This window comes from Scyliorhinus torazame, chromosome 1 (genome assembly GCF_047496885.1).
Source record: "Scyliorhinus torazame isolate Kashiwa2021f chromosome 1, sScyTor2.1, whole genome shotgun sequence".
NCBI classification, from domain to species: domain Eukaryota; kingdom Metazoa; phylum Chordata; class Chondrichthyes; order Carcharhiniformes; family Scyliorhinidae; genus Scyliorhinus; species Scyliorhinus torazame.
In genome coordinates, this window is record NC_092707.1 from 419,412,417 (window position 1) to 419,436,970 (window position 24,554).

Here is a 24,554-nt window from a genome sequence, read left to right on the forward strand (position 1 = left end):
GCATTCAGGTACATGCAATTGAGGGCTTTTGCGAGGCAACAGGTGAGGGAATTCCCGCAGCTCCCGACACAAGAGGTGCAGGACAGAGTCATCTCAAAGAAATGGGTGGGGGACGGTAAGGTGTCGGATATATATAGGGAAATGAGAGACGAAGGGGAGACTATGATGGACGAACTGAAAGGGAAATGGGAAGAAGAGCTAGGGGAGGAGGGGATGTGGGCAGATGCCCTAAACAGGGTAAACTCGTCGTCCTCGTGCGCCAGGCTAAGCCTGATTCAGTTTAAGGTATTACACAGGGCACATATGACTGGAACACGGCTCAGTAAATTTTTTGGGGTGGAGGATAGGTGTGCGAGGTGCTCGAGAAGCCCAGCGAATCATACCCATATGTTTTGGTCATGCCCGGCACTACAGGGGTTTTGGATGGGGGTGACAAAGGTGCTTTCGAAAGTAGTAGGAGTCCGGGTCGAACCAAGCTGGGGGTTGGCTATATTTGGGGTTGCACAAGAGCCGGGAGTGCAGGAGGCGAAAGAGGCCGATGTTTTGGCCTTTGCGTCCCTAGTAGCCCGGCGCAGAATATTGCTAATGTGGAAAGAAGCCAAGCCCCCGGGGGTGGAGACCTGGATAAATGATATGGCGGGGTTCATAAAGTGAGAGCGGATTAAGTTCGTCCTAAGGGGGTCGGCTCAAGGGTTTACTAGGCGGTGGCAACCGTTCGTCGAATATCTTGCGGAAAGATAGATGGGGGAGAACAAAGAAGGCAGCAGCAGCGGCCCAGGACTTGGGGGGGGGGGGGGGGGGGGGGGAGGGATGGGGGGGGGGGGGTGGCCTGAGACAAGGCAGTTGCCAATTAGGGCTAGTTTTTATTTTTTGTTATTTAATATTTATTTATTTGTTGTTGTTTTTGTTTAAATTTAAAAAGGTCATTATTATCTGTATTGTTACAATGTTGTGTAAAGGATGCACAATGTACTGTGTTGGTTGACCAAAAATTTTCAATAAAATATTATTTTAAAAAAAAGGAGACACACACTGTAACTGTAATGGATTGTGATCATTCGGAGACACACACTGTAACTGTAATGGACTGTGTTCATTCGGAGACACACACTGTAACTGTAATGGGCTGTGATCATTCGGAGACACACACTGTAACTGTAATGAACTGTGTTCATTCGGAGACACACACTGTAACTGTAATGGACTGTGTTCATTCGGAGACACACACTGTAACTGTAATGAACTGTGTTCATTCAGAGACACACACTGTAACTGTAATGGGCTGTGATCATTCGGAGACACACACTGTAACTGTAATGGACTGTGATCATTCGGAGACACACACTGTAACTGTAATGAACTGTGTTCATTCGGAGACACACACTGTGACTATAATGGATTGTGTTCATTCAGAGACACACACTGTAACTGTAATGGGCTGTGATCATTCGGAGACACACATTGTAACTGTAATGAACTGTGTTCATTCGGAGACACACACTGTGACTATAATGGATTGTGTTCATTCGGAGACACACTGTAACTGTAATGGACTGTGTTCATTCGGAGACACACTGTAACTGTAATGGACTGTGATCATTCGGAGACACGCACTGTAACTGTAATGGACTGTGTTCATTCGGAAACACACACTGTAACTGTAATGGGCTGAATTCATTCGGAGACACACACTGTAACTGTAATGGACTGTGTTCATTCGGAGACACAGACTGTAACTGTAATGGACTGTGATCATTAGGAGACACACACTGTAACTGTAATGGACTGTGATCATTAGGAGACACACACTGTAACTGTAATGGACTGTGTTCATTCGGAGACACACACTGTAACTGTAATGGACTGTGATCATTCGGAGACACACACTGTAACTGTAATGAACTGTGTTCATTCGGAGACACACACTGTAACTGTAATGGACTGTGATCATTCGGAGACACACACTGTAACTGTAATGAACTGTGTTCATTCGGAGACACACACTGTGACTATAGTGGATTGTGTTCATTCAGAGACACACACTGTAACTGTAATGGGCTGTGATCATTCGGAGACACACACTGTAACTGTAATGAACTGTGTTCATTCGGAGACACACACTGTGACTATAATGGATTGTGTTCATTCAGAGACACACACTGTAACTGTAATGGACTGTGATCATTCGGAGACACACACTGTAACTGTAATGGACTGTGATCATTCGGAGACACACACTGTAACTGTAATGGACTGTGATCATTCGGAGACACACACTGTAACTGTAATGAACTGTGTTCATTCGGAGACACACACTGTGACTATAATGGATTGTGTTCATTCAGAGACACACACTGTAACTGTAATGGACTGTGATCATTCGGAGACACACACTGTAACTGTAATGAACTGTGTTCATTCGGAGACACACACTGTGACTATAATGGATTGTGTTCATTCGGAGACACGCACTGTAACTGTAATGGGCTGTGATCATTCGGAGACACACACTGTAACTGTAATGGGATGTGATCATTCGGAGACACACTGTAACTGTAATGGGCTGTGATCATTCGGAGACACGCACTGTAACTGTAATGGACTGTGTTCATTCGGAGACACACACTGTAACTGTAATGGGCTGTGATCATTAGGAGACACACTGTAACTGTAATGGGCTGTGATCATTCGGAGACACGCACTGTAACTGTAATGGACTGTGTTCATTCGGAGACACACACTGTAACTGTAATGGACCGTGATCATTCGGAGACACACACTGTAACTGTAATGAACTGTGTTCATTCGGAGACACACACAGTAACTGTAATGGGCTGTGATCATTAGGAGACACGCACTGTAACTGTAATGGGCTGTGATTATTCGGAGACACACACTGTAACTGTAATGGACTGTGTTCATTCGGAGACACACACTGTAACTGTAATGGACTGTGATCATTAGGAGACACACACTGTAACTGTAATGGGCTGTGATCATTCGGAGACACACACTGTAACTGTAATGAACTGTGTTCATTCGGAGACACACACAGTAACTGTAATGGGCTGTGATCATTAGGAGACACGCACTGTAACTGTAATGGGCTGTGATTATTCGGAGACACACACTGTAACTGTAATGGACTGTGATCATTCGGAGACACACACTGTAACTGTAATGGGCTGCGTTCATTTGGAGATGCATGATACTGTAAGAGAATGTGTTAATATTAAGAGACTGTAACTGCCATGGACGGTGATCATCAGGGCAGCACAGTAGCTCAGTGGCTCGCACAGTTACTTCACAGCTACAGGGTCCCAGGTTCGATTCCCGGCTTGGATCCCTGTCTGTGCGGAGTCTGCACATCCTCCCCGTGTGTGCATGGGTTTCCTCCGGGTGCTCCGGTTTCCACCCACAGTCCAAAGATGTGCAGGTTAGGTGGATTGGCCATCATAAATTGTCCTTAGTGTCCTAAAGGGTTAGGTGGGGTTACTGGGTCACGGGGATTGGGTGGGCTTAAGTGAGGGGATCTTTCCAAGGGTGCAGATTCAATCAGCCAAATGACTTCCTTCTACAATGTAAATTCTATGATTCTAAGAGCCACACGGTAACTGTAATGACCTTTGTTAATTTTGAGAGACTGTACGTTTAATGGACGTGATCATTAAGAGACACACACCTCTCTGCCCAAGTCTCCAAATGGTCTAAATCCTGCTGTATCCTCCTACAGTCCTCATCGCTATCCGCAATTCCACTAACCTTTGTGTTGTCTGCAAACTTACTAATCAGACCAGTTACATTTTCCTCCAAATTATTTATATATACTACAAACAGCAAAGGTCCCAGCACTGATCCCTGTGGAACACCACTGGTCACAGCCCTCCAATTAGAAAAGCATCCTTCCATTGCTACTCTCTGCCTTCTATGACCTAGCCAGTTCTGTATCCACCTTGCCAGCTCACCCCTGATCCCGTGTGACTTCACCTTTTGTACCAGTCTACCATGAGGGACCTTGTCAAAGGCCTTACTGAAGTCCATATAGACAACATCCACTGGCGACATGCATCAAGCATCTTTGTGACCTCCTCGAAAAACTCCATCAAGTTAGTGAGACACGACCTCCCCTTCACAAAACCGTGCTGCCTCTCACTAATACGCCCACTTGCTTCCAAATGGGAGTAGATCCTGTTTCGAAGAATTCTCTCCAGTAATTTCCCTACCACTGAAGTAAGGCTCACCGGCCTGTAGTTCCCTGGATTATCCTTGCTACCCTTCTTAAACAGAGGAACAACATTGGCTATTCTCCAGTCCTCCGGGACATCACCTGAAGACAGTGAGGATCCAAACATTTATGTCAAGGCCTCAGCAATTTCAACAAAGAACAAAGAACAAAGAAATGTACAGCACAGGAACAGGCCCTTCGGCCCTCCAAGCCCGTGCCGACCATGCTGCCCGACTAAACTACAATCTTCTACACTTCCTGGGTCCGTATCCCTCTATTCCCATCCTATTCATGTATTTGTCAAGATGCCCCTTAAATGTCACTATCGTCCCTGCTTCCACCACCTCCTCCGGTAGCGAGTTCCAGGCACCCACTACCCTCTGCGTAAAAAACTTCCTCTCCAGCCTCCTTCAGTATTCTGGGGTAGATCCCATCAGGCCCTGGGGACTTAGCCACCTTAATATTTTTAAGACGCTCAACACCTCGTCTTTTTGGATCTCAATGTGACCCAGGCTATTTACACCCCCTTCTCCAGACTCAACATCTACCAATTCCTTCTCTTTGGTGAATACTGATGCAAAGTATTCATTTAGTACCTCGCCCATTTCCTCTGGCTCCACACATAGATTCCCTTGCCTATCCTTCAGTGGGCCAACCCTTTCCCTGGCTACCCTCTTGCTTTTTATGTACGTGTAAAAAGCCTTGGGAATTTCCTTAACCCGATTTGCCAATGACTTTTCGTGACCCCTTCTCGCCCTCCTGACTCCTTGCTTAAGTTCCTTCCTACTTTCCTTATATTCCACGCAGGCTTCGTCTGTTCCCAGCCTTTTAGCCCTGACAAATGCCTCCTTTTTCTTTTTGACGAGGCCTACAATATCACTCGTCATCCAAGGTTCCCGAAATCTGCCGTATTTATCCTTCTTCCTCAGAGGAACATGCCGGTCCTGAATTCCTTTCAACTGACATTTGAAAGCCTCCCACATGTCAGATGTTGATTTGCCCTCAAACATCCGCCCCCAATCTATGTTCTTAAGTTCCTGCCTGATATTGTTGTAATTAGCCTTCCCCCAATTTAGCACATTCACCCTAGGACCACTCTTATCCTTGTCCACCAGCAGTTTAAAACTTACTGAATTGTGGTCACTGCTCCTGAAATGCTCCCCTACTGAAACATCTACCACCTGGCCGGGCTCATTCCCCAATACCAGGTCCAGTACCGCCCCTTCCCTAGTTGGACTGTCTACATATTGTTTTAAGAAGCCCTCCTGGATGCTCCTTACCAACTCTGCCCCCTCCAACCCCACAGCACTGAGTGAGTCCCAGTCAATATTGGGGAATTTAAAGGGCGGGGTGGGGGGGTGAATCCCGCCCCGCTGCTACGACTCCGGTTGCCGAATACTCCGGGGCTGGTTTTAGGGCGGGGCGGGTATCGCGCCGCGCCGGTCGGGGGCTGTTGGCAGCAGCACCCCCCCCCCCCGACAATTCTCCGGGTCCCGATGGGCCGAGCGGACACCCGTTTTTGGCCAGTCCCGCCGGAGTGAAATGGACATGGTCCCCCACGGCGGGACCTGGCTTGGAGGGCGGTTAGCGGGGTCTTCGGGGGGGCGCCCACCGATCTGCGGGCGGGCCTCTGCTGTGGGGGCACTCTTTCATTCCACACCGGCCTGTGTAAGGCTCCACGATGGCCGGCGTGGGGAAGACACACCCCGTCAGTGGTCCTGCGCATGCTCCAACTCGCGCCGCCGGCGGAGGCCCTATGCTGCCCGTTGGCGCGGCGCCAACCCCTCCAGCTCCGACCTAGCCCCCGGAAGTGCGGAGGATTCGGCACCTTCCATGCGGCCCGAAGCCGGAGTGGTTCACGTCGCTCTAGGCGCCGGTACGGGCCCCCCCGCCGATTGCGGGAGGATCCCGGCCAAAGTCTCCCATCACCACAACCCTGTTCCTTTTACTCCTTTACAAAATCTGTCTACCTATCTGCTCCTCTATCTCCCGCTGGCTGTTGGGAGGCCTGTAGTAAACCCCCAACATTGTGACTGCACCCTTCTTATTCCTGATCTCTACCCATATAGCCTCACTGCCCTCTGAGGTGTCCTCCTGCAGTACAGCTGTGATATTCTCCCGAAACAGTAGCGCAACTCCGCCTCCCCTTTTACATCCCCCTCTATCCCGCCAGAAACATCTAAATCCTGGAACGTTTAGCTGCCAATCCTGCCCTTCCCTCAACCAGGTCTCTGTAATGGCAACAACATCATAGTTCCAAGTTCTAATCCAAGCTCGAAGTTCACCTGCCTTATCCGTAATACTTCTTGCATTAAAACATACGCACTTCAGGCCACCAGACCCGCTGTGTTCAGCAATATCTCCCTGTCTGCTCTGCCTCAGAGACATAAGAACATAAGAACTAAGAACTAGGAGCAGGAGTCGGCCATCTGGCCCCTCGAGCCTGCTCCACCATTCAATGAGATCATGGCTGATCTTTTGTGGACTCAGCTTCACTTTCCGGCCCAAACACCATAACCCTTAATCCCTTTATTCTTCAAAAAACTATCTATCTTTATCTTAAAAACATTTAATGAATGAGCCTCTACTGCTTCACTGGGCAAGGAATTCCAGAGATTCACAACCCTTTGGGTGAAGAAGTTCCTCCTAAACTCAGTCCTAAATCTACTTCCCCTTATTTTGAGGCTATGCCCCCTAGTTCTGCTTTCACCCGCCAGTGGAAACAACCTGCCCGCATCTATCCTATCTATTCCCTTCATAATCTTATATGTTTCTATAAGATCCCCCCTCATCATTCTAAATTCCAACGAGTACAGTCCCTGGCCCTATTCCCGAATTCTCCCTGGAGATGTGAGGAAAAACATTCCCACCCAGAGGGAGGTGGGAGTCTGGAACTCGCTGCCTGAAAGGGGGGTAGAGGGGGAACCCTCACAACTTTCAAGAAGTGTTTCGATCAGCTGTTGAAATGCCGCAGATACAAGGCGACGGACCAAGAGCTGGGAAACGGGATTAGGTGGGTGGCAGGGGTGTGATGGGCCGAAGGGCCTGTTTCCGTGCCGTAAAAACTCTGTGAGTCCTTCCATACTGCTGTCATTGATTCCCTGATCAAAATTGCGACACCCCCTCCTCTTTTACCACCTTCCCTGACTCACCTGAAGATATTGTATTCTCGAATATTGAGCTGCCAATCCTGCCCCTCTCTCAACCATGTCTCAGTGACAGCAATGACATCATGTCCCCATGGTTCAATGTGTGCCCTCAAGCCATCTCCTTGTTTGTCAGACACCTCCTTGCATTAAAATAGATACCAGCCAATCTTGCCAAACCCCCTTGTTACTTAACTGTTCCCGAACTTCCTGACTCACTTGACGTCTCCTCTAATGTTGGCTGCGCACCTAGCCCTGCTGCACCTTCTCTCAGGATCCCAGCTCCCTGCCAAGTTAGGTTAAACCCTCCCCAACTGCACTAGCAAACCCCCCTGCAAGATGCTGGTCCCATTTCAGTTCAGGTACAAACTGTCCGCCTTGTGCAGGTCCCAACATCCCCCAAAATGGTCCCAATGCCCCAGAAATCTAAAGCCCTCCCTCCTGCACCATCTCTCCAGACATTCATTCACCTGGACTAACCTCCTGTTTCTATACTCACTCGCACTTGGCACCGGAAGTAATCCAGAGATTACTATCCTCTGGGACCTGTTTTTGAATCTACTTCCTCGCTCCCTAAATTCTGCTTCCAGGACCTCATCCTGTTTCTGCCGATATCGTTGGTACCAATGTGAACCACATTATCTGTCTGTTCACCATCCCCCTTCAGGATGGCCATTGTTCGTTCAGAGACATCCCTGACCCTGGCACCAGGGAGGCAACGCACCATCCTGGAGTCTCTTTTGCAGCCACAGAAACACCTCTCTGCTCCCCTTACAATTGAATCGCTGACCACTGACATTCTCCCCTCCTGTGCAGCAGCCCCACCCACGGGTGCCATGAAGTTGGCTGCCACTGCTTTCCCGACACAGGCATCTCCCCCAACAGTATCCAAAACGGTCTATCAGTTAGAAAGGGGGATGGTCACAGGGGACTCCTGCACTACCTGCCTCCCTCTACTCTGCCTGGTGGCCATGCCCTTTCTGCCTGTCCAGTCCTCACCTGCGGTGTGACCACCTCACTGAGCGTGCTGTCCACGACCTGCTCAGCGTCGCGGATGCTCCACAGTGAATCCACCCTCAGCTCCAGCCCCGAAACGCGGTTAGTCAGGAGCTGCAGTTGGACACACTTCCTGCACACGTGGTCACCAGGGACAACTGAAGCTTCCATGATTTACCACATAGCACAGGAGGAGCACATCAACCTCCACAAAGACTGCAGTGCTTCAGGGAAAATGCCCAGTCCTGTCTGTTCCAGGCAGTGATAGAATGGATTTTAAAGGAGTTCTTACCGGTGATATTCAACTGGGTTCCACTTCCAAACACCTCAGACCACACCCTACAGTAATAGACACTCACATCTTCCTGTTGGATATTTGTGATTGTTAGAGTGACGACATTATTGGAGATATTTCTGGTAGATTGAAATCGGTCTTTTAAATCTTCTTTCATTTCCACAGAATTATCAGCACGGTGTACAGCAAACCATTCATAGCCTCTCAGACTGCGTCGAAACCACAGCAGGTCAGTTCTACTCAAGTCAACATTCTGCGCTGAGCATTGGATCTGGGCAGTGAGAGCCTCTCTGACATTCAGCACCTCCGGCTGACTCAGGATGGGAACATTTGCACCTTTAAGGGAAAAAAATAGAAAGGTCAAAATCAGTATCTGTACAACTCTATAGACTCTGGAACTGTCCCTGCAGATTGGAGGGTAGCTCACGTCACTCCGATATTCAAAAAGGGAGGCAGAGAGAAAGCAGGGAATTATCGACCAGTCAGCCTGACATCGGGAGTGGGGAAAATGCTTTAAACCATTGTCAAGGACTTTATAGTGGAACATTTAGAAAGCAGTGGCAGGATCAGTCAGAGTCAGCATGGATTTATGAAGGGAAAATCATGTTTGACAAATCTGTTGGAATTCTTTGAAGATGTAACCAGTACAGTTGACAAGGGGGAGCCAGTCGATGTGGTATATTTGGACTTTCAGAAGGCGCTTGACAAAGTCCCGCATAAGAGATTATTGTTCAAAATTAAAGCGCATGGGATTGGGGGCAATGTATTGAGGTGGATAGAAAACTGGTTGGCAGAGAGGAAACAAAGAGTCGGAATTAATGGGTCCTTTTCAAATTGGCTGGCAGTAACCAATGGGGTTCCACAGGGATTGGTGCTGGGACCCCAGCTATTCACAATATCTATTAATGATTTGGATGAGGGAACAAAATGTAACATCTCAAAGTTTGCAGGTGATACCAAGTTGGGTGGGAGGGTGAATTGTGACGAGGATGCAGGGATCCTACAGCAAGATCTGGACAGGTTGGGCGAGTGGGCAAATCAATGGCAGATGTAGTATAATTTGGATAAGTGTGAGGTTATTCATTTCGGAAGTAAAACCAGGAAGGCAGATTACTACCTGAATGGTTGTAAATTGGGAGAGGGGAGTGTGCAGCGGGACCTGGGTGTCCTTGTGCACCAGTCGCTGAAGGTAAGCATGCAGGTGCAGCAGGCGGTAAGGAAGGCTAATGGTGTGTTGGCCTTCATTGCGAGAGGTTTCGAGTATAGAAGCAGGGATGTGTTGCTGCAATTGTACAGGGCCTTGGTGAGGCCACACCTGGAGTATTGTGTGCAGTTTTGGTCTCCTTCTCTGAGGAAGGATGTTCTTGCTCTCGAGGGAGTGCAGCGAAGGTTTACCAGACTGATTCCAGGGATGGCGGGACTGTCGTACGAGGAGAGATTGACTAGGTTGGGATTGTTCTCGCTGGAGTTCAGAAGAATGAGGGGGGATCTCATAGAGATTTATAAAATTCTAACAGGACTGGACAGGGTAGATGCAGGGAAGATGTTACCAATGATGGGTGTGTCCAGAACCAGGGGTCACAGTCTGTGGATTCAGGGCAAACAATTTCGGACAGAGATGAGGAGACATTTCTTCACACAAAGAGTGGTGAGCCTGTGGAATTTATTACCACAGAAAGTAGTTGATGCTAAAACTTTGAATATATTCAAGAGGCGGCTGGATATAGCACTTGGGGAGAATGTGATCAAAGGCTATGGGGAGAAAGCAGGATTAGGCTATTGAGTTGGATGATCAGCCATGATCGTGATGAATGGTGGAGCAGGCTCGAAGGGCCAAAAGGCCTCCTCCTGCTCCTATCTTCTATGTATCTATGTATCTATATCCAGGATTATGAGATGTTGAGTAACATCCAGGATTATTACTTGTAGAGTAATATCCAGGATTATTTGTTGTAGAGTAATATCCAGGATTGTGAGATGTAGAGTGATATCCAGGATTATAAACTGTAGAGTAATATCCAGAATTATTTGTTGTAGAGTAATATCCAGGATTGTGAGATGTAGAGTAATATCCAGGATTATAAACTGTAGAGTAATATCCAGGATTATGAGATGTAGAGTAATATCCAGGATTATAAACTGTCGAATAATATCCAGAATTATAAACTGTAGAATAATATCCAGGATTATTAGCTATAGAATAATATCCACGATTAACTGTTGAGCAATATCCAGGATTACTAACTGTAGAGTAGTACCCAGGATTATTAGCTATTGAGCAATATCCAGGATTATAAACTGTAGAGTAATAGCCAGGAGTATTAGCTGTAGAGTAATATCCAGGATTATTATTTATAGAGTAATATCCAGGATTATTAGATGTAGAGTAATATCCAGAATTATTAGGTGTCGAGTAATATCCAGGATTATTAGCTATAGAGTAATTTCCAGGATTATTAACTATAGAGTAATTTCCAGGATTATTCACTGTAGAGTAATCTCCATGATTATAAACTGTAGAGTAATATCCAGGATTATTAGCTATAGATTAATATCCAGGATTATACACTGTAGAGTAACATCCAGGATTATTAATGTCAAGTAATATCCAGGGTTTTTAACTATAGAGTAATATCCAGGATTATTCACTGTAATCTCCATGATTATAAACTGTAGAGTAATATCCAGGATTATTAGCCACAGAGTAATATCCAGTAGTATTAGCTGTAGAGTAATATCCAGGAGTATAATCTGTAGAGTAGTATCTAGGATTATGAGATGTAGTGTAATATCCGGGTTTATGAGATGTAGAATAATGTCCAGGATTATGAGATGTAGAGTAATATCCAGGATTATTGGCTATAGAGTAATATCCAGGGGTATAATCTGTAGAGTAGTATCTAGGATTATGAGATGTAGTGTAATATCCGGGTTTATGAGATGTAGAATAATGTCCAGGATTATGAGATGTAGAGTAATATCCAGGATTATTAGCTATAGAGTAATATCCAGGGGTATAATCTGTAGAGTAGTATCTAGGATTATGAGATGTAGTGTAATATCCAGGCTTATGAGATGTAGAGTAATGTCCAGGATTCTTAGCTGTAGAGTAATATCCAGGATTATTAGCGATAGAGTGATATCCAGGATTATAAACTGTAGAGTAATATCCAGGATTATTATCTGAAGAGTAGTTTCCAGGAGTATTAGCTATAGAGTGATATCCAGGATTATTAGCTATAGAGTAATATCCAGGAATTTAATCTGTAGAGTAATATCCAGGTTTATGAGATGTAGAATAATGTCCAGGAATCTTAGCTGTAGAGTAATATCCAGGATTATAATCTGTAGAGTAATATCCAGGAGTATTAGCTATAGAGTGATATCCAGGATTATTAGCAAAAGAGTGATATCCAGGATTATAAACTGTAGAGTAATATCCAGGATTATGAGATGTAGAATAGTATGCAGGAGTATTAGCTATAGAGTGATATCCAGGATTATTAGCTATAGAGTAATATCCAGGATTATAATCTGTAGAGTAATATCCAGGATTATGAGAAGTAGAGTAATATCCAGGATTATTAGCCATAGAGTAATATCCAGGATTATTACTTGTAGAGTAATATGCAGGATTATTAGGTGTAGAGTAATATCCAGGGTTATTAGTTGTAGAGTAATATCCAGGATTATAAACTGTAGAGTAATATCCAGGATTATGAGATGTAGAGTAATATCCAGGATTATAAACCCTGAGTAACATCCAGGATTATTAATGTCGAGTAATATCCAGGATTATTAACTATTGAGTAATATCCAGGATTATTCACTGTAGAGTAATTTCCATGATTGTAAACTGTAGAGTAATATCCAGGATTATTAGCTATATATTAATATCCAGGATTATTAACTGTAGAGTAATATCCAGGATTATTAGCTATAGAGTAATATCCAGGAGTATTAGTTGTAGAGTAATGTACAGGATTACGAGATGTAGAGTAATATCTAGGATAATTAGCTGTAGAGTAGTATCCTGGATTATGAGATGTAGAGTAATATCAGGATTATTAGCTATAGAGTAATATCCAGGTTTATAAACTGTGGAGTAGTATCTAGGATTATGAGATGTAGTGTAATATCCAGGTTTGTGAGATGTAGAATAATGTCCAGGATTCTTAGCTGTAGAGTAATATCCAGGATTATTAGCGATAGAGTGATATCCAGGATTATAAACTGTAGAGTAATATCCAGGATTATAATTTGTAGAGTAATATCTAGGATTATTAGCTATAGACTAATATCCAGGATTATAAACTGTAGAGTAAGATCCAGGATTATGAGATGTAGAGTAATATCCAGGATTATAAACTGTAGAGTAATATCCAGGATTATTAGCTGTAGAGTAGTATCCAGGTGTATTAGCTATAGAGTGATATCCAGGATTATTAGCTATAGAGTAATATCCAGGATTATAATCTGTAGAATAGTATCCAGGATTATGAGATGTAGAGTGATATCCAGGATTATTAGCTATAGAGTAATATCCAGGGTTATAATCTGTAGAATAGTATCCAGGATTATGAGATGTAGAGTAATATCCAGGATTATTAGCTATAGAGTAATATCCAGGGTTATAATCTGTAGAGTAATATCTAGGATTATGAGATGTAGTGTAATATCCAGGTTTATGAGATGTAGAATAATGTCCAGGATTCTTAGCTGTAGAGTAATATCCAGGATTATTAGCGATAGAGTGATATCCAGGATTATAAACTGGAGAGTAATATCCAGGATTATAATCTGTAGAGTAAAATCCAGGATTATGAGCTATAGAGTAATATCCAGAATTATAAACTGTAGAGTAATATCCAGGATTATGAGATGTAGAGTAATATCCAGGATTATGAGATGTAGAGTAATATCCAGGATTATAAACTGTAGAGTAATATCCAGGTTTATTAGCTGTAGAGTAGTATCCAGGAGTATTAGCTATAGAGTGATATCCAGGATTATTAGCTATAGGGTAATATCCAGGATTATAATCTGTTATGTAATATCCAGGTTTATGAGATGTAGAATAATGTCCAGGATTCTTAGCTGTAGAGTAATACCCAGGTTTATAATCTGTAGAGTAATATCCAGGAGTATTAGCTATAGAGTGATATCCAGGATTATTAGCGAAAGAGTGATATCCAGGATTATAAACTGTAGAGTAATATCCAGGATTATTAGCTATAGAGTAATTTCCAGGATTATTAGCTATAGAGTAATATCCAGGTTTATAAACTGTAGAGTAATATCCAGGATTATAAACTGTAGAGTAATATCCAGGATCATTCACTGTAGAGTAATCTCCATGATTATAAACTGTAGAGTAATATCCAGGTTTATTAGCTATATATTAATATCCAGGATTATTAACTGTAGAGTAATATCCAGGATTATTAGCTATAGAGTAATATCCAGGATTATAAACGGTAGAGTAATATCCAGGATTATTAACTATAGAGTAGTATCCAGGAGTATTAGCTGTAGAGTAATGTACAGGATTACGAGATGTAGAGTAATATCTAGGATAATTAGCTGTAGAGTAGTATCCAGGATTGAGATGTAGAGTAATATCAGGATTATTAGCTATAGAGTAATATCCAGGATTATAATCTGTAGAGTAATATCCATGTTTATGAGATGTAGAATAATGTCCAGGATTCTTAGCTGTAGAGTAATATCCAGGATTATAATCTGTAGAGGAATATCCAGGGGTATTAGCTATAGAGTGATATCCAGGATTATTAGCGATAGAGTAATATCCAGGATTATAATCTGTAGAGTAATATCCAGGATTATGAGATGTAGAATAATGTCCAGGATTCTTAGCTGTAGAGTAATATCCAGGATTATTAGCGATAGAGTGATATCCAGGATTATTAACTGTCGAGTAATATCCAGGATTATTAACTGTCGAGTAATATCCAGGATTATTAGCTCTCGTGTAATATCCAACATTATAAACTGTAGAGTAGTATCCAGGATTATTGACTGTAGAGTAATATCCAGGATTATTATCTCTTGAGTAATATCCAGTAGTATTAGCTGTAGAGTAATATCCAGGATTATTAGCTGTTGAGTAATATCCAGGGGTATTAGCTATAGAGTGATATCCAGGATTATTTGCGAAAGAGTGATATCCAGGATTATAAACTGTAGAGTAATATCCAGGATTATGAGATGTAGAGTCGTATCCAGGAGTGTTAGCTATAGAGTGATATCCAGGATTATTAGCGATAGAGTAATAGCCAGGATTATTATCTCTTGAGTAATATCCAGTAGTATTAGCTGTAGAGTAATATCCAGGATTATTAGCTGTTGAGTAATATCCAGGATAATTAGCTGTCGAGTAATATCCAGGATTATCAGTTGTAGAGTAATATCAAGGGTTATAAACTGTTGAGTTATATCCAGGATTATGAGATGTTGAGTAATATCCAGGATTATGAAATGCAGAGTAATATCCAGGAATATTAGCTACAGAGTAATATCCAGGATTATGAAATGCAGAGTAATATCCAGGAGTATTAGTTGTAAAACTGAGATGAGGAGGAATTTCTTCAGCCAGACGGGGGTGAATCTGTGGAACTCTTTGCCGCAGAAGGCTGTGGAGGTCAAATCACTGAGTGTCTTTAAGACAGAGACAGATAGGTTCGCGATTAGAATAAAGAACAAAGAACGATACATATAACATAGAGCAGTACAGCATTCCGCCTCCACTCTCACAGCAGGCAGCCCATTCCACAGTACAGCATTCCGCCTCCACTCTCACAGCAGGCAGTCCATTCCACAGTACAGCATTCCGCCTCCACTCTCACAGCAGACAGCCCATTCCACAGTACAGCATTCCGCCTCCACTCTCACAGCAGGCAGCCCATTCCACAGTACAGCATTCCACCTCCACTCTCACAGCAGGCAGTCCATTCCACAGTACAGCACGCCGCCTCCACTCTCACAGCAGGCAGTCCATTCCACAGTACAGCACCCGCCTCCACTCTCACAGCAGGCAGCCCATTCCACAGTACAGCATTCCGTCTCCACTCTCACAGCAGGCAGCCCATTCCACAGTACAGCATTCCGCCTCCACTGTCACAGCAGGCAGCCCATTCCACAGTACAGCATTCCGCCTCCACTCTCACAGCAGGCAGTCCATTCCACAGTACAGCACGCCGCCTCCACTCTCACAGCAGGCAGCCCATTCCACAGTACAGCACGCCGCCTCCACTCTCACAGCAGGCAGCCCATTCCACAATACAGCATTCCGCCTCCACTCTCACAGCAGGCAGCCCATTCCACAGTACAGCATTCCGCCTCCACTCTCACAGCAGGCAGCCCATTCCACAGTACAGCCTTCCGCCTCCACTGTCACAGCAGGCAGCCCATTCCACAGTACAGCATTCCGCCTCCACTCTCACAGCAGGCAGTCCATTCCACAGTACAGCATTCCGCCTCCACTCTCACAGCAGGCAGCCCATTCCACAGTACAGCATTCCGCCTCCACTCTCACAGCAGGCAGCCCATTCCACAGTACAGCATTCCGCCTCCACTCTCACAGCAGGCAGCCCATTCCACAGTACAGCATTCCGCCCCCACTCTCACAGCAGGCAGCCCATTCCACAGTACAGCATTCCGCCTCCACTCTCACAGCAGGCAGCCCATTCCACAGTACAGCATTCCGCCTCCACTCTCACAGCAGGCAGCCCATTCCACAGTACAGCATTCCGCCTCCACTCTCACAGCAGGCAGCCCATTCCACAGTACAGCATTCCGCCTCCACTCTCACAGCAGGCAGCCCATTCCACAGTACAGCATTCCGCCTCCACTCTCACAGCAGGCAGTCCATTCCACAGTACAGCACGCCGCCTTCACTCTCACAGCAGGCAGCCCATTACACAGTACAGCATTCCGCCTCCACTCTCACAGCAGGCAGCCCATTCCACAGTACAGCATTCCGCCTCCACTCTCACAGCAGGCAGCCCATTCCACAGTACAGCATTCCGCCTCCACTGTCACAGCAGGCAGCCCATTCCACAGTACAGCATTCCGCCTCCACTCTCACAGCAGGCAGTCCATTCCACAGTACAGCATTCCGCCTCCACTCTCACAGCAGGCAGCCCATTCCACAGTACAGCATTCCGCCTCCACTCTCACAGCAGGCAGCCCATTCCACAGTACAGCATTCCGCCTCCACTCTCACAGCAGGCAGCCCATTCCACAGTACAGCATTCCGCCTCCACTCTCACAGCAGGCAGCCCATTCCACAGTACAGCATTCCGCCTCCACTCTCACAGCAGGCAGTCCATTCCACAGTACAGCGTTCCGCCTCCACTCTCACAGCAGGCAGCCCATTCCACAGTACAGCATTCCGCCTCCACTCTCACAGCAGACAGCCCATTCCACAGTACAGCACGCCGCCTCCACTCTCACAGCAGGCAGTCCATTCCACAGTACAGCATTCCGCCTCCACTCTCACAGCAGGCAGCCCATTCCACAGTACAGCATTCCGCCTCCACTCTCACAGCAGGCAGTCCATTCCACAGTACAGCACGCCGCCTCCACTCTCACAGCAGGCAGCCCATTCCACAGTACAGCATTCCGCCTCCACTCTCACAGCAGGCAGTCCATTCCACAGTACAGCATTCCGCCTCCACTCTCACAGCAGGCAGTCCATTCCACAGTACAGCATTCCGCCTCCACTCTCACAGCAGGCAGCCCATTCCACAGTACAGCATTCCGCCTCCACTGTCACAGCAGGCAGCCCATTCCACAGTACAGCATTCTGCCTCCACTCTCACAGCAGGCAGCCCATTCCACAGTACAGCATTCGGCCTCCACTGTCACAGCAGGCAGCCCATTCCACAGTACAGCATTCCGCCTCCACTCTCACAGCAGGCAGTCCATTCCACAGTACAGCATTCCGCCTCCACTCTCACAGCAGGCAGTCCATTCCACAGTACAGCACGCCGCCTCCACTCTCACAGCAGGCAGTCCATTCCACAGTACAGCATTCCGCCTCCACTCTCACAGCAGGCAGCCCATTCCACAGTACAGCATTCCGCCTCCACTCTGACAGCAGGCAGCCCATTCCACAGTACAGCACGCCGCCTCCACTCTCACAGCAGGCAGCCCATTCCACAGTACAGCATTCCGCCTCCACTCTCACAGCAGGCAGCCCATTCCACAGTACAGCATTCCGCCTCCACTCTCACAGCAGGCAGCCCATTCCACAGTACAGCATTCCGCCTCCACTCTCACAGCAGGCAGCCCATTCCACAGTACAGCACGCCGCCTCCACTCTCACAGCAGGCAGCCCATTCCACAGTACAGCATTCCGCCTCCACTCTCACAGCAGGCAGTCCATTCCACAGTACAGCACGCCGCCTCCACTCTCACAGCAGGCAGCCCATTCCACAGTACAGCATTCCGCCTCCACTCTCACAGCAGGCAGCCCATTCCACAGTACAGCATTCCGCCTCCACTCTCACAGCAGGCAGCCCATTCCACAGTACAGCATTCCGCCTCCACTCTCACAGCAGGCAGCCCATTCCACAGTACAGCATTCCGCCTCCACTCTCACAGCAGGCAGCCCATTCCACAGTACAGCATTCCGCCTCCACTCTCACAGCAGGCAGCCCATTCCACAGTACAGCATTCCGCCTCCACTCTCACAGCAGGCAGCCCATTCCACAGTACAGCATTCCGCCTCCACTCTCACAGCAGGCAGTCCATTCCACAGTACAGCGTTCCGCCTCCACTCTCACAGCAGGCAGCCCATTCCACAGTACAGCATTCCGCCTCCACTCTCACAGCAGACAGCCCATTCCACAGTACAGCACGCCGCCTCCACTCTCACAGCAGGCAGTCCATTCCACAGTACAGCATTCCGCCTCCACTCTCACAGCAGGCAGCCCATTCCACAGTACAGCATTCCGCCTCCACTCTCACAACAGGCAGTCCATTCCACAGTACAGCACGCCGCCTCCACTCTCACAGCAGGCAGCCCATTCCACAGTACAGCATTCCGCCTCCACTCTCACAGCAGGCAGTCCATTCCACAGTACAGCATTCCGCCTCCACTCTCACAGCAGGCAGTCCATTCCACAGTACAGCATTCCGCCTCCACTCTCACAGCAGGCAGCCCATTCCACAGTACAGCATTCCGCCTCCACTGTCACAGCAGGCAGCCCATTCCACAGTACAGCATTCTGCCTCCACTCTCACAGCAGGCAGCCCATTCCACAGTACAGCATTCGGCCTCCACTGTCACAGCAGGCAGCCCATTCCACTGTACAGCATTCCGCCTCCACTCTCACAGCAGGCAGTCCATTCCACAGTACAGCATTCCGCCTCCACTCTCACAGCAGGCAGTCCATTCCACAGTACAGCACGCCGCCTCCACTCTCACAGCAGGCAGTCCATTCCACAGTACAGCATTCCGCCTCCACTCTCACAGCAGGCAGCCCATTCCACAGTACAGCATTCCGCCTCCACTCTGACAGCAGGCAGCCCATTCCACAGTACAGCACGCCGCCTCCACTCTCACAGCAGGCAGCCCATTCCACAGTACAGCATTCCGCCTCCACTCTCACAGCAGGCAGCCCATTCCACAGTACAGCATTCCGCCTCCACTCTCACAGCAGGCAGCCCATTCCACAGTACAGCATTCCGCCTCCACTCTCACAGCAGGCAGCCCATTCCACAGTACAGCACGCCGCCTCCACTCTCACAGCAGGCAGCCCATTCCACAGTACAGCATTCCGCCTCCACTCTCACAGCAGGCAGTCCATTCCACAGTACAGCACGCCGCCTCCACTCTCACAGCAGGCAGCCCATTCCACAGTACAGCATTCCGCCTCCACTCTCACAGCAGGCAGCCCATTCCACAGTACAGCATTCCGCCTCCACTCTCACAGCAGGCAGCCCATTCCACAGTACAGCATTCCGCCTCCACTCTCACAGCAGGCAGCCCATTCCACAGTACAGCATTCCGCCTCCACTCTCACAGCAGGCAGCCCATTCCACAGTACAGCATTCCGCCTCCACTCTCACAGCAGGCAGCCCATTCCACAGTACAGCACGCCGCCTCCACTCTCACAGCAGGCAGCCCATTCCACAGTACAGCATTCCGCCTCCACTCTCACAGCAGGCAGCCCATTCCACAGTACAGCATTCCGCCTCCACTCTCACAGCAGGCAGCCCATTCCACAGTACAGCATTCCGCCTCCACTGTCACAGCAGGCAGCCCATTCCACAGTACAGCATTCTGCCTCCACTCTCACAGCAGGCAGCCCATTCCACAGTACAGCATTCGGCCTCCACTGTCACAGCAGGCAGCCCATTCCACTGTACAGCATTCCGCCTCCACTCTCACAGCAGGCAGTCCATTCCACAGTACAGCATTCCGCCTCCACTCTCACAGCAGGCAGTCCATTCCACAGTACAGCACGCCGCCTCCACTCTCACAGCAGGCAGTCCATTCCACAGTACAGCATTCCGCCTCCACTCTCACAGCAGGCAGCCCATTCCACAGTACAGCATTCCGCCTCCACTCTGACAGCAGGCAGCCCATTCCACAGTACAGCACGCCGCCTCCACTCTCACAGCAGGCAGCCCATTCCACAGTACAGCATTCCGCCTCCACTCTCACAGCAGGCAGCCCATTCCACAGTACAGCATTCCGCCTCCACTCTCACAGCAGGCAGCCCATTCCACAGTACAGCATTCCGCCTCCACTCTCACAGCAGGCAGCCCATTCCACAGTACAGCACGCCGCCTCCACTCTCACAGCAGGCAGCCCATTCCACAGTACAGCATTCCGCCTCCACTCTCACAGCAGGCAGTCCATTCCACAGTACAGCACGCCGCCTCCACTCTCACAGCAGGCAGCCCATTCCACAGTACAGCATTCCGCCTCCACTCTCACAGCAGGCAGCCCATTCCACAGTACAGCATTCCGCCTCCACTCTCACAGCAGGCAGCCCATTCCACAGTACAGCATTCCGCCTCCACTCTCACAGCAGGCAGCCCATTCCACAGTACAGCATTCCGCCTCCACTCTCACAGCAGGCAGCCCATTCCACAGTACAGCACGCCGCCTCCACTCTCACAGCAGGCAGCCCATTCCACAGTACAGCATTCCGCCTCCACTCTCACAGCAGGCAGCCCATTCCACAGTACAGCATTCCGCCTCCACTCTCACAGCAGGCAGCCCATTCCACAGTACAGCATTCCGCCTCCACTCTCACAGCAGGCAGCCCATTCCACAGTACAGCATTCCGCCTCCACTCTCACAGCAGGCAGCCCATTCCCCAGTACAGCATTCCGCCTCCACTCTCACAGCAGGCAGCCCATTCCACAGTACAGCATTCCGCCTCCACTCTCACAGCAGGCAGCCCATTCCACAGTACAGCATTCCGCCTCCACTGTCACAGCAGGTAGCCCATTCCACAGTACAGCATTCCGCCTCCACTGTCACAGCAGGCAGCCCATTCCACAGTACAGCATTCCGCCTCCGCTCTCACAGCAGGCAGCCCATTCCACAGTACAGCATTCCGCCTCCACTCTCACAGCAGGCAGCCCATTCCACAGTACAGCATTCCGCCTCCACTCTCACAGCAGGCAGCCCATTCCACAGTACAGCATGCCGCCTCCACTGTCACAGCAGGCAGCCCATTCCACAGTACAGCATTCCGCCTCCACTCTCACAGCAGGCAGCCCATTCCACAGTACAGCATTCCGCCTCCACTGTCACAGCAGGCAGCCCATTCCACAGTACAGCACGCCGCCTCCACTCTCACAGCAGGCAGCCCATTCCACAGTACAGCATTCCGCCTCCACTCTCACAGCAGGCAGCCCATTCCACAGTACAGCATTCCGCCTCCACTCTCACAGCAGGCAGCCCATTCCACAGTACAGCATTCCGCCTCCACTCTCACAGCAGGCAGCCCATTCCACAGTACAGCATTCCGCCTCCACTCTCACAGCAGGCAGCCCATTCCACAGTACAGCATTCCGCCTCCACTCTCACAGCAGGCAGCCCATTCCACAGTACAGCAATCCGCCTCCACTCTCACAGCAGGCAGCCCATTCCACAGTACAGCACGCCGCCTCCACTCTCACAGCAGGCAGCCCATTCCACAGTACAGCATGCCGCCTCCACTCTCACAGCAGGCAGCCCATTCCACAGTACAGCATTACGCCTCCACTCTCACAGCAGGCAGCCCATTCCACAGTACAGCATTCCGCCTCCACTCTCACAGCAGGCAGTCCATTCCACAGTACAGCACGCCGCCTCCACTCTCACAGCAGGCAGCCCATTCCACAGTACAGCATTACGCCTCCACTCTCACAGCAGGCAGCTCATTCCACAGTACAGCATTCCGCCTCCACTGTCACAGCAGGCAGCCCATTCCACAGTACAGCACGCCGCCTCCACTCTCACAGCAGGCAGCCCATTCCACAGTACAGCATTCCGCCTCCACTCTCACAGCAGGCAGTCCATTCCACAGTACAGCACGCCGCCTCCACTCTCACAGCAGGCAGCCCATTCCACAGTACAGAATTCCGCCTCCACTGTCACAGCAGGCAGTCCATTCCACAGTACAGCATTCCGCCTCCACTCTCACAGCAGTCAGCCCATTCCACAGTACAGCATTCCGCCTCCACTCTCACAGCAGGCAGTCCATTCCACAGTACAGCATTCCGCCTCCACTCTCACAGCAGGCAGTCCATTCCACATTACAGCACGCCGCCTCCACTCTCACAGCAGACAGCCCATTCCTCAGTACAGCATTCTGCCTCCACTCTCACAGCAGGCAGTCCATTCCACAGTACAGCATTCCGCCTCCACTGTCACAGCAGGCAGCCCATTCCACAGTACAGCATTCCGCCTCCACTCTCACAGCAGGCAGTCCATTCCACAGTACAGCATTCCGCCTCCACTCTCACAGCAGGCAGCCCATTCCACAGTACAGCATTCCGCCTCCACTGTCACAGCAGGCAGCCCATTCCACAGTACAGCACGCCGCCTCCACTCTCACAGCAGACAGCCCATTCCACAGTACAGCATTCCGCCTCCACTGTCACAGCAGGCAGCCCATTCCACAGTACAGCATTCCGCCTCCACTCTCACAGCAGGCAGTCCATTCCACAGTACAGCATTCCGCCTCCACTGTCACAGCAGGCAGCCCATTCCACAGTACAGCATTCCGCCTCCACTCTCACAGCAGGCAGTCCATTCCACAGTACAGCATTCCGCCTCCACTGTCACAGCAGGCAGCCCATTCCACAGTACAGCACGCCGCCTCCACTCTCACAGCAGGCAGCCCATTCCACAGTACAGCATTCCGCCTCCACTGTCACAGCAGGCAGCCCATTCCACAGTACAGCATTCCGCCTCCACTCCCACAGCAGGCAGTCCATTCCACAGTACAGCATTCCGCCTCCACTGTCACAGCAGGCAGCTCATTCCACAGTACAGCATTCCGCCTCCACTCTCACAGCAGGCAGCCCATTCCACAGTACAGCATTCCGCCTCCACTCTCACAGCAGGCAGCCCATTCCACAGTACAGCACGCCGCCTCCACTCTCACAGCAGGCAGCCCATTACACAGTACAGCACGCCACCTCCACTCTCACAGCAGGCAGCCCATTCCACAGTACAGCATTCCGCCTCCACTCTCACAGCAGGCAGTCCATTCCACAGTACAGCATTCCGCCTCCACTCTCACAGCAGGCAGTCCATTCCACAGTACAGCATTCCGCCTCCACTCTCACAGCAGGCAGTCCATTCCACAGTACAGCATTCCGCCTCCACTCTCACAGCAGGCAGCCCATTCCACAGTACAGTATTCCGCCTCCACTCTCACAGCAGGCAGCCCATTCCACAGTACAGCATTCCGCCTCCACTCTCACAGCAGGCAGCCCATTCCACAGTACAGCATTCCGCCTCCACTCTCACAGCAGGCAGTCCATTCCACAGTACAGCACGCCGCCTCCACTCTCACAGCAGGCAGCCCATTCCACAGTACAGCATTCCGCCTCCACTCTCACAGCAGGCAGTCCATTCCACAGTACAGCATTCCGCCTCCACTCTCACAGCAGGCAGCCCATTCCACAGTACAGCATTCCGCCTCCACTCTCACAGCAGGCAGTCCATTCCACAGTACAGCGTTCCGCCTCCACTCTCACAGCAGGCAGCCCATTCCACAGTACAGCATTCCGCCTCCACTCTCACAGCAGACAGCCCATTCCACAGTACAGCATTCCGCCTCCACTCTCACAGCAGACAGCCCATTCCACAGTACAGCATTCCACCTCCACTCTCACAGCAGGCAGTCCATTCCACAGTACAGCGTTCCGCCTCCACTCTCACAGCAGGCAGCCCATTCCACAGTACAGCATTCCGCCTCCACTCTCACAGCAGGCAGCCCATTCCACAGTACAGCACGCCGCCCCCACTCTCACAGCAGGCAGCCCATTCCACAGTACAGCATTCCGCCTCCACTCTCACAGCAGGCAGCCCATTCCACAGTACAGCATTCCGCCTCCACTGTCACAGCAGGCAGCCCATTCCACAGTACAGCATTCCGCCTCCACTGTCACAGCAGGCAGCCCATTCCACAGTACAGCATTCCGCCTCCACTCTGACAGCAGGCAGCCCATTCCACAGTACAGCATTCCGCCTCCACTGTCACAGCAGGCAGCCCATTCCACAGTACAGCATTCCGCCTCCACTCTCACAGCAGGCAGCCCATTCCACAGTACAGCATTCCGCCTCCACTCTCACAGCAGGCAGCCCATTCCACAGTACAGCACGCCGCCTCCACTCTCACAGCAGGCAGCC

At 49.3% G+C, this 24,554-nt stretch overlaps 1 protein-coding gene across 1 annotated transcript in view; it reads right to left on the bottom strand.

Moving 5' to 3' along the window:
* LOC140428647 (junctional adhesion molecule C-like) overlaps positions 1–24,554 on the bottom strand; it is a 148,594-nt gene that overhangs the window by 62,367 nt on the left and 61,673 nt on the right. The window contains exon 3 of the mRNA XM_072515329.1: positions 8,660–8,998. Coding sequence (XP_072371430.1) covers positions 8,660–8,998 — 339 coding nt within the window. The remainder of the gene's footprint in view (positions 1–8,659; positions 8,999–24,554) is intronic.